Below are 16,697 nucleotides of genomic sequence, written 5' to 3'. Positions count from 1 at the left end.
CCTAAGGGGACAAACAACATAATCTATCCTGAGCTGGAGCTTGATCATTTTGTAAAGTAGATGATACGATAGCAAGTGCACAAGAGCAGGGCCTGGGCTGTGTGACCCAGGAAGCTGCTTCTAGCCCTATGTTCATTTCTTATCGCAGTCTGCCTTGGACTGGGGCTGTACTTTTTTCACTTTGTACCTCATGCTATTTTTTCTTTTCTACCCTAGGAACTCCTGTATCTCACATTGAATTCCCAACAAAGGATGGAGAACATACTGGCTGGTTTGTGTGGGACCAGCCCAGAAGATCCACTCCCTGTGTGGGTTCATGGCAGCATTGGCCATTGCTTTAATCAGCTGACATTAAATGTGATTCCTCATGTGATCCTTGCAGTGGTCAGTGCCTGCTTCCTTGGCACTCCAAGGTATGACAACTAACTTGTCTAGCTCTTGATTATTATGCAGGACTGGAGGTGGGGTGGAAAGGCTGGAAATTAGATCTCCCTATAATGTGCTGAATATGTAATTAGAGAAGGACACAATATTATAATGCTATTATATTTGTCAGCATCTGTCCTAATTCAGAGTATGGTGTACAGCTCTAGTCCCTCCATTGCAGAAAGGAATCCAGAAAGAATAGAGAAAGTAGTGAGCATAAAATCACAGCAAATAATTCAAAAGAATTTCAGTGAGTGGGGATTGGGGAAACTGGGAGTCTTCTGGGAGGGCATATAAATCCAAGGTGGCATGGAAGATGTCTGTAAGGTAATAAGGGGTTCAGAGAAACCAAAAATTGTTTTTCTGTTTGTCCTCTTCTGAAATTCCTAAACATGGCAACATTCACTGATCTTGAAAGGCCACAAACGATAATGAATCAAGCGATAATGAAATATTTTGTTGGGCAGTAGATTATGGACTTTACATACACAGCGTCACTGAAACCAACAATGATAAAAATAATGTTTCTAGACAAAGTATCACAAAGACAAGAGAAATTAAGGATCAGAGATGTAACACAGAGAATTTGATCATTCAGAATTTGTGTTAAAGAGGTTAAATATACTTTTTTTTGTTAATCCTCAAGGATTGGAGTCTGATTTGACCACAAAATATCACAGTTTGCAAACAAATATCTGTACAGAAATGCTATTCTGTGGTAGCATCTGAATCTCTGGTATTGATCAGATACTGGGCTGTATTGATCACATACTGGGCTATATTGACCTGAGGTAGTTTAGCAGTCCCTACGGTCTGAAAAAGTTACAAATCTAGGGAGGTGAATCGTGGAGGTTAAGTAAGAGTGAACAGATAAAGGGGGGAAGAGGAGAGAAAGCAAGGAGAGTACTGACTGAGGTGATGGAATTTCAGCTGTAAATTTTTTCTCTGCTCTTTCCTCCTCTAGATCGGGCTCCAGGGTGCCTTGCAAGCCAGGCTGGGGGTGCAGAATTGCTGCCTCCTCCGTACTTGCTGGCCTATTCCTTGCTGATACCATCCCAGCCACCATCTCTCAGCAGGAGCTTGGCCCTGTGTACCTGGAAGTGCTGGCCAATGGCACTGCCACCCTGACATGGCTCACGCATGGCCTTGTTCTTCTCATGCTCTGCAGGTCCATTCACGGCTCTACCAGGGGCCCTGTGGCCCTGGCTCTCCTCACTCTCCTACCCCTACCTTCCTTCATCATCACGCTGGTGTGGTACTACCAAAGTGGGACAGCTTGGTCCCCTCCCCACCCTGCTGCCTCCTCCAGGTTTGCCATTCTCTGTCTGCAGCTGGCCTCTCTGCTTGTGTATGTGATCAGCTACCTCTTTCCCACCGCTGGCAGGCAAGACTTCCTCTCCATCAATCGCTCCTGCCAACAAGACCAGCTCATCTCAGAGCCAGGGATCCCAGTGTCTGATCAGCAGAGAGTGGCAGAAGATGGTGAGAGCTGGCTCTCACGCTTCTTTTATGTTTGGATGAACCCTCTTATGAAATGTGGCTATCAGTGGAAGCTGAACCAGCCACAGGATGTCTATGTGCTTCCTCGCCAGCTCCAGGCTGCCAGGGTGTGTGATCACTTCTACTCTTGCTGGCAGAAGGCAGCAGCTCCACACCAAGTACAGGAGGAGACAGTGTCTCTTACTAGCCCAATCATTGCTGGAGGCGATGGGAGTAGCGATGCCCTGGACAGCTCTCACCGTGCCCAGGAAGCTGTGCAACTCTTCTCAGTCCTTCATGCAGCCTTTGGGCTTCGTTTCTACTCCCTTGGACTTCTCAAGCTGGCCAGCAATCTGCTGGGTTTCTTGGGTCCTCTGCTTCTGAACCTGCTGGTGAACTTCATGGAGTCACGGCAGGAGCCTCTGAGCCATGGGGTTCTGTATGCCCTCGGGCTCTTTGCTGGCTCCTTCCTGGGTGCTCTCTTGCGGAACCAGTTCAGCTACGAGGTAAACAAGGTGACGCTGATGGTGCGGGCTGCCATTGTCTCTGCCATCTACCGCAAGGCTCTGTGTGTTGGCAGCACCAGCCTTACCCGCTTCACTGTGGGGGAAATTGTCAACTTCATGAGCGTGGACACCGGTAGGTTGGTCAACTTCTGCCTCAGCTTCCATGAGGTGTGGAGCCTGCCTTTCCAGTTTGCCATTACCCTCTACCTCCTCTACCAGCAAGTGGGGGTAGCTTTTCTGGGAGGCTTGGCTCTGGCACTGCTGCTTGTGCCCATCAACAAGGTCATAGCTAACCGCATCATGATGAACAACAAGGAGATGCTGAAACACAAGGACACACGGGTCAAGGTGAGGGGCAGCTGGTGGCTCTCTGAGTTTGTTGATATTTTTTCTTCCCAGTTGTCCCTAGAACGTTGGCTTTTTGGCCACTTGTCATGATCCAAAGCAGATTAATTGAATCACAGCTGTTGGGAAAAATGCTAGAGGGGGTGCGCGCGCGCACACACACACACACAGAGACACACTTGGTTCAAAAGTGTTTCAGGGTGATGCAGTTTCACCACCCACAAGACAGTGAACCTCTAATGCTTGTCTTGCCCCCTGGGTTAATTCAGGTTCCCTTGCAGATTTCTTTTCTGTGTGTAGTAGTTAAGGTAGGACTCCTGATTGCTTCCTCTAGAGATGCTTCTGTCCTATTGCTCCAGTAATGCTGTCAATGGTGAGGTGGCTTGCAGTCTGGACAAAGGCAATGATCACAGACATAGTGCTTTTACATAGCTCCAAGCTTGGCACCCTCAGTCATCTTTTCCACTGCTTTTTGCATATTTGCAGTGCCATCTCTCTCCTCGACACGTCAAACGTGATTCCCACCTTTCAGCCTTGTATCTCTACTGTGAGGGGACAGCACTTCACTTGCCATTTCCATTCCATGGAAGCATGAAACATAAGTCACCTCCATGTCAGAATTGTTGGGAGCTTTAAAAATATTTCTTTTCCCAACAGAAGGTGCATCTAGTTGTATGGAGTATGCTGGACTTTCTCCAATTATTCTAAGACTGGTTTGCTGAGTGAACTCTCTCTTGTTAGTTTTCTTTCATGTTGGGTACAGACACATCTCAACTTGCTCTGCACATGCTGACCTGAGAGCAGGAATGAGAGGACAGCATGCTGCAGGGACAGCTGAGCTGCTGGAAGTGAGCCAGCCAGGCTCTGGACACAGACTAGCTGTGTCATGACAGCAGTGGGCCTAAGAGTCGGCTGTTACTACCTCAAGGCGCTGTCAGGCCAAAGTAGGTAAATGGCGCCGAGGCTGGAGCTAGTAATTCCACACATCCCATCACCTGTGTTACACATCCTTCAATTGGGAAGTAGTGCAATATTTTGCCTTTTCCTGAGCCGCACACAGCACAGGTGGCTGAGGAGGCTGGTGGAATGAGTGAGAGCAAAGTTCCCAGTAGCTGCCACTTGAGTTTATGTCTTTGTTAGCAATAAATGGTTCCTGGTATCTCTAGCCTGGCCCTTAGCAGGAGGCAACTGCAAACCTGGCTACAGCCAAGATGCCTAGCTGGCATTTGGTGCATTAGGCAGGCACTGGTTGCTCTACGTGCTTTTCCTCTTTCCTGCAGCTTATGACAGAGTTCCTGTGTGGCATTCGTGTGATCAAGTTTTATGCCTGGGAGAAGCACTTCAGGACTAGAATAAATGCCTGCCGGGCTAAAGAGCTGCAGAAGTTACGAGCTATCAAGTACTTGGATGCTGTGTGCGTGTATCTGTGGGCAGCACTGCCTGTTGTTGTCTCCATTGCCATCTTCATCACCTATGTCCTGTTGGGTCACCAGCTCACTGCCACAAAGGTGAGTAGGTAGTAGGGAAAGCTCCAACCTTGTCTCGTGGAGAGGACAGTCCACAGTGGGGCTGCAGTCCTGAGACGTCTTCTCTGGGAAATAAACCCAGCCTGTGTCTCCCCACAGCTCTCCAGGCTCTCACTGGTGAAGCTGTTTGGATGATACAGGATGTAAGGGAGGTACTGCCTCCAACTCATGGTTGTTTCCTTACCCATGCAGGTGTTCACAGCACTGGCCCTTGTCGGGATGCTTATTCTCCCTCTCAATAGCTTCCCATGGGTGTTGAATGGGACCTTGGAAGCCAAAGTTTCCCTGGATCGAATCCAGCGTTTCCTTGAACTCGCAGACCAGGACGTGGAAGCTTATTATGCCTTAGGTAATGGCGAAGGACACTGCTGGGCTTGGGACTGTGTGCAGGGGGCATTTGGAGCAGAGAGCTGAAGTGTGAGGCCCAGGAGCAGTACTGGAGGGCAGCTGGCTGTCACCCCATGATTCAAGACGTTCGGTTGTCAGAGGCAGAATGAAGGCACTCCATTTCTGTGGAAAATGGATGACAAGGCTGTAACACTCCTCTTTACCAACCCTAGGCCATTGCTTGTCCCTGCAGGGCCCTGCTGTTAGTGTCCCTTTAGAACACGCTGCTCCCTCCTCTGTCCAAAGCTCCTCTGACACTGAAGCCATCAACAGCCTTGGCTTTGCCTGACAGAAAGGCTTGAATGGATGCCCCTCTCCTGAGCCGTCTCAGCTCCCTTTCTCTCCTTCCTTGCTTTTTGCCAGCTCCCTGCCATTCTTTTACCTTCAACAATAGTAAAACCAGGTTATCCTTAGTGTCTTCCTGGCAGCCAGCAGGTCACCCTGTGTGTCTGATGGGAGCTGGAGACAGGAGGGTTGGAGGGAGTTGTAAGTTCAAGGACAAGTCAGTAGGCAAGCGTCTCATTCTGTGGTTGGGTCAAGGTCATCATGGCGATGCCCTGTCCATGGTCTCATGCATTTGGGAACAAAGCTGATAATATTTGTGATGCTGGGTGCCGTTCATTTTCTGGCCTTCTCATAGTAGTGCAATGCTGTGCTGCTTTTCTCTTGCAGATAACCCTTCAGGTACTGCTACTGCCATGGAGATGCGATGTGCAGCCTTCTCATGGACACCAGTTGAGGAGGAAAGCACCAGGCAGCCCTATTCCATAGGCACTCTGCAACTGCACATTGAGAACCTGTCAGTGAGAAAGGTGAGCAAGGATGCAGGAGGTAACAGAGAAGAATAGCACTCGAGAAGCCAAATAATGGAGCAGGGGTGGCATGTTTTCATATTTTCCTGGTCTTATGAGCTGTGCATCAAAATCTTCTCTTGGTCAAGAGGCACAGGACACATATCACATCTCTCAGAGCTGAAGGGTGCTGGAGGAGATCCCAGCATGGCTTACAGACAAGAGATGAACCAGTTCCCTGTGCTTTCTACCACTGCTGCAGGAGAGGACTGGGCAGGGAACACAGCTGAGCTGCAGAGTTAACAGTCCTTGCAGATTTGTGTCCTACCATATCAAGAGTCTGGTTTACCCAACAGCTATACCTAGCTCTGCTGCTGAACCTGTGAGATAGCCCCAGTTTAAGACAGCAGTCAGCTTTCTTACAGGCTACGTGTGGCTCAAGAAATCTGGACAAGCCACCCTGTATTAGCGCATCAGGTTGCTCCTTTTCATTTCCCTTTGCAGGGGATGCTCCTGGGGGTTGTTGGGAAGGTCGGCTCTGGCAAAAGCTCTCTGCTTGCAGCCATCACTGGAGAGCTCATTAAGTAAGTAGCCTAAAGACTTCTTCCTGCCTGGTCCCTCCATGCCACGGCAGGCAGGGACTATCCAGCGCTATCCCTATTTGTAGGCCATTTTGATCTGCCAACAGCTGTCCTTCATTGCCCTTTCCACCCACTTCTGGTGTGCTTGCAGACAAGGTGGACAAGTGTATGTTTGTGACCTGGAGCAAGGATTTGGTCTGGCTACACAGGAGCCTTGGATACAGTTTACCACTGTCCGTGAGAACATTCTTTTTGGGCGGGCATATGATGCCAGGCTGTACGAGGAGGTGGTGGAGGCCTGTGCCCTCTCCGAGGACCTGAACGTGAGTGCCTAAACTGTAAACCCACCTGGGCCTTCTTGGCCAGCTTTTGCATCCAGCCTGAGCCTCACTGGGAGCAGTTCTCATTCTTTCAGGCTATAGATTGCTTTTCCAATGTCCCAGTCACATAGCGTTACTCTGATTACCAATACCAGACCATACCTTGCCCCACGGTTCTTTAAGGTGTGAAGTCACGCTGGTAGCACTTTGGATGGTTTCTTCCGCTGCTAAGCCAAAGGCTCTTGATCCTGGGGAAAGGAGATGTTCTTGCAGAGCTGATGACTGCCGGGTTTTTCAGACAGAACCTGTTAGCAGCTGATGCTTTTTTGGATCAGAAGGAACTTCCCTGGGATCTGGAAGGGCTGAGTCTGTGGTCCTCCTGTGTCAGTACTACACATATTCTAGGTTTGAGGCTTATGGCTGTATTAGCCAGTAAACCTGCCTGTTATATATGGTAGGAAGCTAGCCTTCTCCACCCAGTTTATAACCTGATGCCTGATTTTCTGAAGTGCCAAGCACTAGGAGCTCCTGTTTGCTTTGGCAGGAGCTATGAATAGTCTGTAAAGGCAAGATATTTATTTGAGAAGTACTAGACTATGCCTATGCTCCAAATGAAGAGGAAACTGTTTCCAGCTACTGAAACTCTTGTAGTTTTTACTGCTAAACTGTTTGGATGGGCCCTAGCATGATTTTGGTGCAGGCACAGCTCTCACTGTCCCAGAAAATTCCCAGGCACAATTTCAGAGTTATCTCAGACCAGAAGTTACTCTCAATGGGTAGTTCAGATGTGGCCACACTATTCTGGAGTGTAAGAGAGTTTAGTTGCATAAATCCCAAGCTTGCCAGTTGTCTGCAGAACCAGTGTGTAGACTGTTGCATTGTTTAATTTTTGGTAAGGTGTCACCCTAAGGAATTACTGCCAGAGACAGGAGAGGGACCCCAGTGTTCTGGTTTTGAGTTCCCAGTAGTCTCCTCTCCATTCTAAATGGATTTTCTTGAATGTTTCAGATTTTACCAGCAGGTGACCAGACAGAGGTGGGTGAAAATGGTGTGACACTCAGTGGGGGACAGAAGGCTCGAATAGCCCTTGCCAGAGCCGTTTACCAGGTAAATAGCAAAGGAGTCATGCTGTGGCAGATTGTGCCCAGTGACAAGTTAGATGTAAAGAAGCTGGAAGCACCCAACTGTACAATGTGCTCTGGCAGCAGGTCTTAAACCGCATTGTGCTGGCCTAAAGGTGCTGGCAGTGTGCCACACAGAGGTACTTGCACTGTTCTCTACAGCACTGCCTGCTCCAGCAGGGCCAGCAGCTGTATCCTTATCTTTTGTCTCCCTCTCAGGAGAAAGAGCTCTACCTCCTTGATGATCCCCTGGCTGCTGTTGATGCAGATGTAGCGAACCATCTTATGCAGAAATGCATTCTCGGAGTTCTCAAACACAAGACCAGGATCCTTTGCACCCACAGGACGGAGTTTTTGGAGAAGGCCGATGCCTTGTTGTTGATAGACAATGGCAGAATAGCTAAGACAGGTACACTGGCTGTCTTCTCAGGCATTCATTTGTGCCTGTGTGCCAGCCTCAGAATGGCTTGAGCAAAGACGGACATAAGGGAGTAGGATTAACTAGTGGGGAACCCAATGATAAAGAGTTTGAGGACACTGCACGTGGGCAAAGATGGGGTGGAAGGGAATGTGCAGATGCACAGATAGAACAAGGCAGCCCTAGAGGTGGGGAGCTGATAAGGCAGAAGGCCATAGCAGGTTGTATGGAGCAGGGCCTTCAAGGCTGCAGGTGGTGTGAGAGAAGATAGGGAGTGTTATGAGAGAACAAAACTGGGCCATTTCATAGCAGGAGGCCGTGAGTAGCTGGCATCTGTTCCTTGCAGACTCAAGAATTTGCATGTCTCTTCACAGGTACACCAGCTGATATCCTGCCACTCGTGGAAGCCTTCCCCAAGTTCAAGGATATGGACAAGAGGCAGAAGGATAAAGGTCTATACCTGGCGAGCTTAAGGGTGGCTGGGGCAACACAGCTCAGCTGACCACCCAGACAGAACCTGTACCTGATGGCTGCTGACCTTAGAGCAGAGTTCCGACCACCTTGGTCTGCTGTGGCAGTGCTGATCTGTGGGTAGTGTGTGCGTAGAGGGAGAGGATGCCCACATATCATTGGGTATTGGTCTGGAGCAGTATTTGAATCTGTTGTTCCACTTGTGGTTCAGCTTTGGATGAAGGTCTGCCAGGATTGGTGCACCTGTCTTGAAAGAGGAGAGAGGAGGGAAGAAAAGTCTTCCTCATAGCCTAGACTTGCTCTCTTCACAGCAAGAAGCAGCTGTAGGAGGGACTTACGTCACACTAACCTTCGCTTTTGTCTCCATTCCCACAGCCCCTGATGAACAGGTCCAAGAAGAGGCCATAGAGACAGAGGCAGAAGAATCAACCCAAAACTATCACCTCATCCACAAGGAGGAAGAGAAGAAAGAAGGGGCTGTGGCTTTTCAGGTGTACAAGGCATATTGGCTAGCAGTGGGCAGCTGCTTGGCATTATCTATCCTCTTCTCGCTGCTCCTGATGCAAGGTGAGACAGTGGCCCAGCAGCACATCTCTCATTAGACATTCCTCTCCTCTCATTCCTGGGTTGTGTGGAGTCCAGGGAAGAAAAGAGGCCAGGGGTTTAATCACTCTCCCTGCAGCAGGAAGACCCCTTTTCTCTTCCCCAAACTAAAGTAGCGTGGTTGGGAGGGGGCATATGTGGGAACAGGATCTTATGTCTCACTGCTGCAGTTGCATGTCTGCTCCTCTAGCAGTGCCCTGTTGCTGCTGCAGCTCAAGGCTGTTCCCTTGCTTCTGCTCTACTAACAGTGGAGAATGAAGGCAGGGGAAGACTAGACTGGGCAGTGAGACAATAACAGAAGTTGTCCAGCAGCTTCCCCTCCAGCTTTTCTGCTTCATATTTGCTGATTCAAAGGTTGAATCCCTCTTTATGCAGTCTGTCTTTCTCTGTAGCATCCAGAAATATCTCAGATTGGTGGCTGTCACACTGGATCTCCAGCATATCCCAGACAGCAAATACCTCTGTGATGGTCTGCTCAGCTTCCCCGCCTTCCCCAGAGCTGCTTCTCTTCTCCGTTGTTGGGCTTGTGTAAGTGAATCTGGTCAGGAGACGCCAAAGGAAGCTGGAAACACACTCCCATTTTGCTCTTAAATGCGTTTCCTGTGAAGATCCTTGTTGAGAGCAGGGATAAACTGACCACCCCACTGCAGGGGATCTGTGTGGCTGCTTTGACAAAGAAAGAGAATCAAAATCTCTGACCTGATGAGGTGCTCAAAGGGCTTCTGCCTGGGGCTGATGGAAGACCTTTAGCTGCATAGTAATCAGAGTGTTTGTCCCACCATGACAAAGGAGTGGTCTCTCACAGGAGTATCAGGTTGAAGTATCCTGGTTTCCCCTTGAGTGTGCTCCTGGGTTCTCATGCCCTGTCTGTGAAATTACTGTCATGGGGACCTTGGCAGATTCATAATCTTTCTCCTTCTGTATTCCAGCTCCCCCATTCAAGCTCTGGACACCACCCCAGTCCCTTCCAATGGCTCCCTGGATGTGAATTTCTACCTGATAGTTTATGGGAGCATTGCAGGGGCCAACTCCCTCTTCACCATTCTTCGGGCCTTCCTCTTTGCTTATGGCACTATCCGTGCTGCCACTGTCATTCACAACCGACTGCTCCAGAGGGCTCTAAAGGTAATGGTCAGAAAGTCCAAGGCAGGCTGGGGCTCCTGCAAGTCGCTCTGCCTTGATGTTCTTCTCATAGTTGGGAGTAAGGTTTTGGGACATGGATTGGAGTTTCTGCTGGTATTAGCTGATGAGCTCCCTGTCGGACTATATCCAAAAAGGGCTGCACCACAGCCAGCACAAGGGGCCAGTGAGCTGGGGTTCACAATGTGTCCTGTAAGGCTTGTTCCATTCCATGGAGGGGTGTTTTAAGGCTGCCACCTGCATCTGTTCACTCATTAGGCTTATATAGCCAAGATGAGGGCCAGTTGAATCAAAGTAGCTTTTGCAGGATCATGAGCTCAGATTCAGATGAGACTGGAAGGAGTCATTAAGCAAGATGTAGGGATGATGCTGGTATGTGCCGGTTAACTTTCTTTAGGATTTGGGCTTCCTTGGATCCTTGGGCTAGAGTTAGAATTAGAGGATTGGAAGATAGGATTAGAGGATTGTCTCACTGGCTACTGGTGGGCCAGTATGGGATCTGAGTGACTGCTATCTTGGTAGCTATCTGCCATTCACCACAGAAGGGCTCCTTCCTTTTACCATGCGAACAGCATGAGTTGTTTGGCTGCGAGTGATGCTGGCTTTGGAGTCTGAGATTTCTTCTCCAGCTGAGGAAAGGAAGGGGGCTCCAGTGGCCACCCCTCTGTGGCCTTATCTGCTTCCCTTGGTGCTGCTCTCCTGGGTGCTGTTCTGTGGCTGGATCTCACTGCAGCTGACTGGCTCTTACTTTCTGGTTCCCTTGTTGCCAGGCCACAGTCACCTTCTTTGACACCACACCAACAGGCCGGATCCTGAACCGCTTCTCCTCAGACCTGTACTGCGTGGATGACAGCCTGCCATTTATCCTTAACATCTTCCTGGCCAACATGTATGGGCTCTTGGGCATGCTGGTGATAATCACCTATGGCCTCCCTTGGATTGGTCTGGTCTTACTCCCTCTAGCTGCTCTCTACTTCTCCATCCAGCGCTATTACCGGCGCACATCCCGGGAACTCAAGCGCCTTTACAGTGTCACCCTGTCTCCCGTTTACACTCACTTCTCAGAGACCCTCTCGGGCCTGAGCAGCATCAGAGCCATGCGGGCAACACAGAGGTGAGTGGAAAGAAAGGGCACCCGGAGAACCAGAGCTCTGGCTTTATTCACCAGGGCCTTCCTGATGTGGGGCTGGTTATAGGGTGGCAGGAATGCCCCTAGTCTGGGGCAGCAGGAATGGAGGTTGAGTGGTGCGAACCTCTGTTGTGTGCCTGCCAGGTTTGAGTTGGAGAATCAGCTGCATCTGGAGCAGAACCAGCGCTGCCTCTTTGCCAGCAACACAGCGATGCAGTGGCTGGACATCCGCTTGCAGATGATTGGGGTCGCTGTTGTTACCACTATTGCAGGAATTGCCATCATCCAGCACCAGAAGCAAATGGGAAATCCAGGTAGGCTGCCAGGGATTCTTCTATGCCCACCGCTAGGCTGTGGCCCACAGGTTCCTCCTCTCCTAGCCCAGAGCTGCACATCTTCCTACACTGGGGTAAGATCCAGAGCTCCTGCTCCCTGCCCCTCTACAGGTCACCCACAGTGTACTGCTTCAGCTCCTGTCCCTCCCTCCTCCTCTGTGTCCCCATCCTCGAGTGGGATCCCAGGCTCCAGAATGCTGACTTCCGCCTTGTTTCTTTGTCCTGCCACCAAGATCCCAGCTCCTTCCCTGCCAGTAACATTCTTGCTTATGCTTTTTTCCTCACAGGACTTGTGGGCCTGGCACTCTCATATGCCCTGTCTGTCACAAATCTGCTCTCAGGCCTCATTTCCAGCTTCACTCTGACAGAGACCATGATGGTGAGTGTGGAGCGGACGGAAGAATACACCACAGACATCCCCACAGAGCCCCATGATAAACTGGTCCAGGTAAAAGCTCAGATATGTTCTCAGTGACTGGCCCATCTTCTGGCTCTGTGCCCTGCACTTGCCTACTGGGGAAATCACAGAGTTCCAGTGAATGGGTGGAGGGCCCTCACCCACAGAAACTACCTTGATCACTCAACCTTTACCAGTACATCCCGTGGGGGGGTGTGAATCTGGCAGAAGTTGGTGAAGGCTGGCATGATGGGAAGGGGTAGGAGACCAGAACGTCTGCTAGGTCTAAGCTGTGAGAGAAAAACAAGCCTAGGAAGGGGCCTGGAATTGAAGCTGGGCTGTGCATTGGGTCTGCTCAGAAGCCAAGCTACCATCCAAAGGGATGGATGGGGCTTGGCCTGTGGGGATGTGAGGCTGAAGATGACAGTGCGTCACAGTCATACCCTGTCTCACCTGGGTATCCCTCTTAGGTTGCTGCTGACTGGCCAAGCCAGGGGCTTGTGGAGTTCCAGCAAGTAGTCCTGGCCTACCGAGCGAGCTTGCCTAATGCACTTGATGGTGTGAGCTTCACCATTTACCCCGGAGAGAAGGTGGGGATTGTGGGTCGCACAGGATCTGGAAAATCCACCCTTTTCTTGGCCCTTTTCCGCATGCTGGAGCTGAAATCAGGCCGGATTCTCCTGGATGGTGTTGACAGCCAGCTGGTGGGCTTGGAAGAGCTGAGGTATGGAAAGCTGAGCAGAGTGGAGGGTACCTGGCAGGGCCTGGAGGCTGAGAGTTGTCAGTGGTTGGATGCCAAATGGAAGAGTGAGGAGCAAAGGACTTACTGTCATGGCACCCTCTTGTCTGATTGTGGCAGCTTCTTATGAGTTGCTCTGTTGTTTCTGAACAGCTGTGCTAAGGAAACAGGCTAAATATGTGACCCATGTCTCTGTGCCTCTAAGATATGCAGCAAGCCAAGACACCCCACCCCAGAAAAAAAAAAAAAACAAACAAGCCTTTGCGTTTCTGCTGAACCCACCCCATGAGCCCTCAGCTCTCATTTGCTTGCAGATCTAGGCTGGCCATCATCCCCCAAGATCCATTTTTGTTCAGTGGCTCAATCCGAGAGAACCTGGACCCCCAGGGAAAACGGACAGATGCTGAGCTCCACGAGGTGCTAGAGCAGTGCCACCTGTGGGATGCTGTTACTCAGATGGGTGAGTCTGAACCCAGCGAGAAGCAGCTAGTGAGCCCTAGTGCTGGAAGAGGGGAGAAGGCCTCAGCTCAGTCAGGGAGCTGAGGAAAAGCAGCCAGGTGGATGCAGTAGGGAATTGGTTAGGTGAGGGCACACTAGAACCAGGTTGGGAACCGGTCAGTGGGACCCAGTGGTATTCCCTGAGATTTAGTGGCAAGGGACTGGCAGGTGATGGGTTGGGTGGCAGGATCTTGCTGATGTGACCAGGCCCCAGTGGATGTTAGAGCAGAGCCTGAATGATAAGCTAGCCCCTAGTTCTAGGGGAGTGTGGCATCTCTGTGCTAGATGTTATTTGTGTCCAAGTGTAAAAAGGCTCTGGTTCCCAAGGCCTGGGCCCAACCAGGATTGGGATTTTGAGTGCTACTGGGAAAACCCCAGACTGGGGGAGCCATTTGGGGCCCTGTGCAGAGCCTGGTGGGATGACTGCTGAGCTTGACCCCTGCAGGTGGATTGGACAGCGAGCTGGGAGAAAGGGGAAAGAGTCTGTCCCTGGGACAGAGGCAGCTGGTGTGTCTGGCAAGAGCCCTCCTGACACAGGCCAAGGTGAGTGCCCTGCCTCCATCGGAGCGAGGGGGAGGGTGAGCTGCTGATGGCTGTATGGGGACAGCAGAGCGGAGCGCTCCAGATTTGGGGGTATGATGGCAACAGACGTCCTATGCTACCTTCTCAGGCTGTCTCTGGGCAGGGATTGGGGTCTCCCCTGTGGCGCTTGGGAGCTCCCTTCACTCTCTGTCCCTGGCAGGTGCTGTGCATCGATGAGGCCACAGCCAGTGTGGATCAGAAGACAGACCAGCTGCTGCAGCAGATCATCCGCCAGCGCTTCGCTGACAAAACTGTTTTGACGATTGCTCACAGGTATGGAGGAAGCAGCACTCTGCACCTAAATTCATCCTACCACTCCCAGGGAGTCATGGCTGCACCTGCCATGCCCGGGCCTTGAGCTGAGCAGGCAGATCTCCGTGATGAGGCTTTTCAAGTGCAAAAGGCTGGACCTTGCCTATTCGCCTTTTCTGCTTTATTAGCCCCTGGGTGCTGGGAAAAACTGGATGTGAAAACGTTGTACCCGGAAATTGGGGGACAGCAAAGGGCAAAACGCCACATCATATGGCAGGTCGCTTTTCCTGGGCACTGCCTACTGGGACCGGGGGAGTGAATCGGACCTTGTGGTTCTGCCAAATTAGGGCAAGGGGCAATGGTGAGCTATCCTACAGAAACGAGCAGCGTGGAGACCCGGGAGGAGCAAGTGCCTCTGGCTCAGTAGAGGGCACTGCAGGGCAGGCAGCTCCTGGCCAGGGGAGGCAGAACGCTGGGTAGTTGTTTCCCAAAACCCTGAGTTTTGGTCCCAGCCTGCACCCGGTGCGGGCAAGGTAGGCACTGCCCGGGTAGGACAGGGCAACAGTGCTTGCTCCATAGCTGAGAGATTTAGTGTAAGAGTAGGGGCAGTAGATGGTTGCAGACAGAGGGAGGAGGGCAAAACATGAATACCGTGGATACTGAGAAGGGATGGGTCTGCATTAGGCGGTGCTCTTACTCTTGCCAAGTAGAGGAGAAATTGGAGGAGGGTTATGCAGTTGTATGGAGGGCGTTTTCAAAGCACAAAGGTTACCACAAAAATAAAAATCAAATGAGCAGGTAGCAGGGGCTGGTGTCCTGCTGCACAGAAGTAGGAGTGATAGATGACAGGCAGGGTGGGCTGGGCCTCGCAAGTGAATCGAGTGGATCTTGTTAAATACATCAGATAGGAGGAAGGCAGGAGGTGTGTGAAGGGAACATGGTTCCTACACTAGGGATATTATACATAAATAGAGTAGAAAGGTAAGGGCACCGTGGGCTGAGGTGTGTGTTTGGGTTGGGTGGGGAGAGGCCACCTCTGATGGAGGAGTAATTGGAGAGAACCAGCAGAGGAAGGAGTGGCAGAAGGCTAGGCAGCAAGACTGGGTTGAAGATGGCCCCAGCCCCTCTTCCACTGGGATGAAGGGAGATGGGGGAGAGCAGTAAGGAGGGAGACGTGGTGATGGGGTTGTTCTGTACCCATGGTTCTCCCATGCCATTCAGCTTCAGGTGAACTTTTGATTGGATGGGTGAAATCTAGGATGGGAAGTGACTCAGTACTTGTCCCTTGCCCCTCCAGGTCACTTCCAGTGCTGCAGCCTGGCACTCTTTTGGGGATGAATGTGTAACCAGAGTCCTGAACTCCATAATGCTTTTTACCTGCTCAAATCCTGTGCAGCATCTTCCTTGTGACTTGCAGCTTTGTCGGGCTGTAGTTTTGCACTGAGCAGTGCACAACTGTACAAAGGCATTCCTGCTGCCCTGTCTTCCCTTCCCAGGGCCAGAGGTTGCTGCCCTGCTAGCAGTCTGGGCAGAACTGGGTGCATACGTGTGCTGCCCATGCTGTGGTTGGCAGTCTGGCAACTACAAATCCACTGGTGGTGGCAGCGTAAGCAAAGATGCCAGACTGCTGGGGAATGGCAGCTGATGCACAAGCCCATTTCTGCTGCTCTTAGGAGGTGATAGGTGAGGAAATGTAGGGGTAAACAGAAGCAACTCGATAACTCCTCTGTAGGAACAGAGACATCTTGTGCAACCCCAGAATCAGGCATGCCCTGAGCTCTCCCTCTACAGAGCTTCCCTCTGCGCTCCTGGTGCCCTGCCATGCCCAGCAACTGAGAGGCATCACTGTGCTCTCTTAAGAGGTGGTGCATTTCAGCAGTCTGCAGAGGCTCTCTGGAGAGCTGGACTGCAGTGTGTCCCTGCGTGCACAGGCAGATGCTCCACAGATCCTGATGTTGGGCATGTCTTGGGCCACCCCTTGACAGCAGGGGAAGCAGTATCCAGGGTCTCTCCTCAGATCCACCAACGTGTGTCCTGGTGTTTGCTGTCCACAGACTGAACACCATCTTGGACTCAGACCGCGTGCTGGTGATGCAAGCTGGGAGAGTGGCAGAGCTGGATTCACCCACCCGCCTAAGCCAGAAAGATGGCTCCTTGTTCCAGTGCCTCCTGCACAGTGGGCAGCAGTGACCTTCCTCCTGGGCTGAGCCCAGGCAGCCCTCCTGGCTCTGTGCCTGGCTTTCCTCTCGCCTCAGCCACCAGCCCTGTCCCTGCAGGGCTGGGAGCTGCTGAGGTGAGGGAAGGGGTTATTCCTGCCTGCAGACAGCGATTGTGTGTCCTCAGGGACGGGAGGGCGCATGGCACTGCAGCCTTTCCTTTAGTAGGGAAGATGGGACCTGGTGATTAGGACCATGCAAGCCTGGCTGGTGGGATACTGCTCCACTCCAAGGCTCCCCTTTGAGATTACAGAGGGATTTTTTGCTCACTGAAGAATCAGTGACTCCTAGTCTGAAACTTAGTCTCACATGTGCAATTTAAAATAAAGTGGAAACATCCTTGTGAAGCTCCATTATTTAGGTCTCTGTGTCCTTTTCGCCCCAGACACAGACTTCCTTGTGAGATACAGGAGTGGTGCCCTCTCTGCACGGACA

At 51.2% G+C, this 16,697-nt stretch overlaps 1 protein-coding gene across 2 annotated transcripts; it reads left to right on the top strand.

The window, feature by feature from the left end:
- Positions 1-216: 216 nt before the first annotated feature.
- ABCC10 (ATP binding cassette subfamily C member 10) lies at positions 217-16,618 on the top strand. 2 transcript variants are annotated; one of them, XM_030035988.2, is made up of 21 exons: positions 217-413; positions 1,391-2,759; positions 4,037-4,264; positions 4,475-4,631; positions 5,342-5,481; positions 5,965-6,044; positions 6,193-6,364; positions 7,370-7,468; positions 7,702-7,891; positions 8,275-8,352; positions 8,747-8,938; positions 9,367-9,502; positions 9,904-10,099; positions 10,885-11,228; positions 11,388-11,557; positions 11,866-11,957; positions 12,446-12,699; positions 13,029-13,174; positions 13,658-13,755; positions 13,955-14,067; positions 16,101-16,618. In XM_030035988.2, exons 1-21 carry the CDS (start codon positions 253-255, stop codon positions 16,234-16,236), a joined length of 4,551 nt encoding a protein of 1,516 aa, XP_029891848.2. In that variant the 5' UTR covers positions 217-252; the 3' UTR covers positions 16,237-16,618. The 2 variants fall into 2 exon arrangements, with proteins under 2 accessions (XP_029891848.2, XP_029891854.1); XM_030035994.2 differs by having other exon boundaries at positions 11,866-12,026.
- Positions 16,619-16,697: the final 79 nt, after the last annotated feature.

This window comes from Aquila chrysaetos, chromosome 13, assembly GCF_900496995.4.
Source record: "Aquila chrysaetos chrysaetos chromosome 13, bAquChr1.4, whole genome shotgun sequence".
NCBI classification, from domain to species: Eukaryota; Metazoa; Chordata; class Aves; order Accipitriformes; family Accipitridae; genus Aquila; species Aquila chrysaetos.
This window is presented reverse-complemented; position numbering and strand designations above follow the sequence as displayed.

Bases quoted from the DNA above. Each gene is read 5' to 3' on its own strand.
- ABCC10 (XM_030035994.2), top strand. From the start codon at position 253: ATGGAGAACATACTGGCTGGTTTGTGTGGGACCAGCCCAGAAGATCCA. The intron at 7,469-7,701 runs GTAAATAGCAAA...TCTCCCTCTCAG, and splicing joins TTGCCAGAGCCGTTTACCAG to GAGAAAGAGCTCTACCTCCT. The intron at 11,558-11,865 runs GTAGGCTGCCAG...TTTTCCTCACAG, and splicing joins GAAGCAAATGGGAAATCCAG to GACTTGTGGGCCTGGCACTC.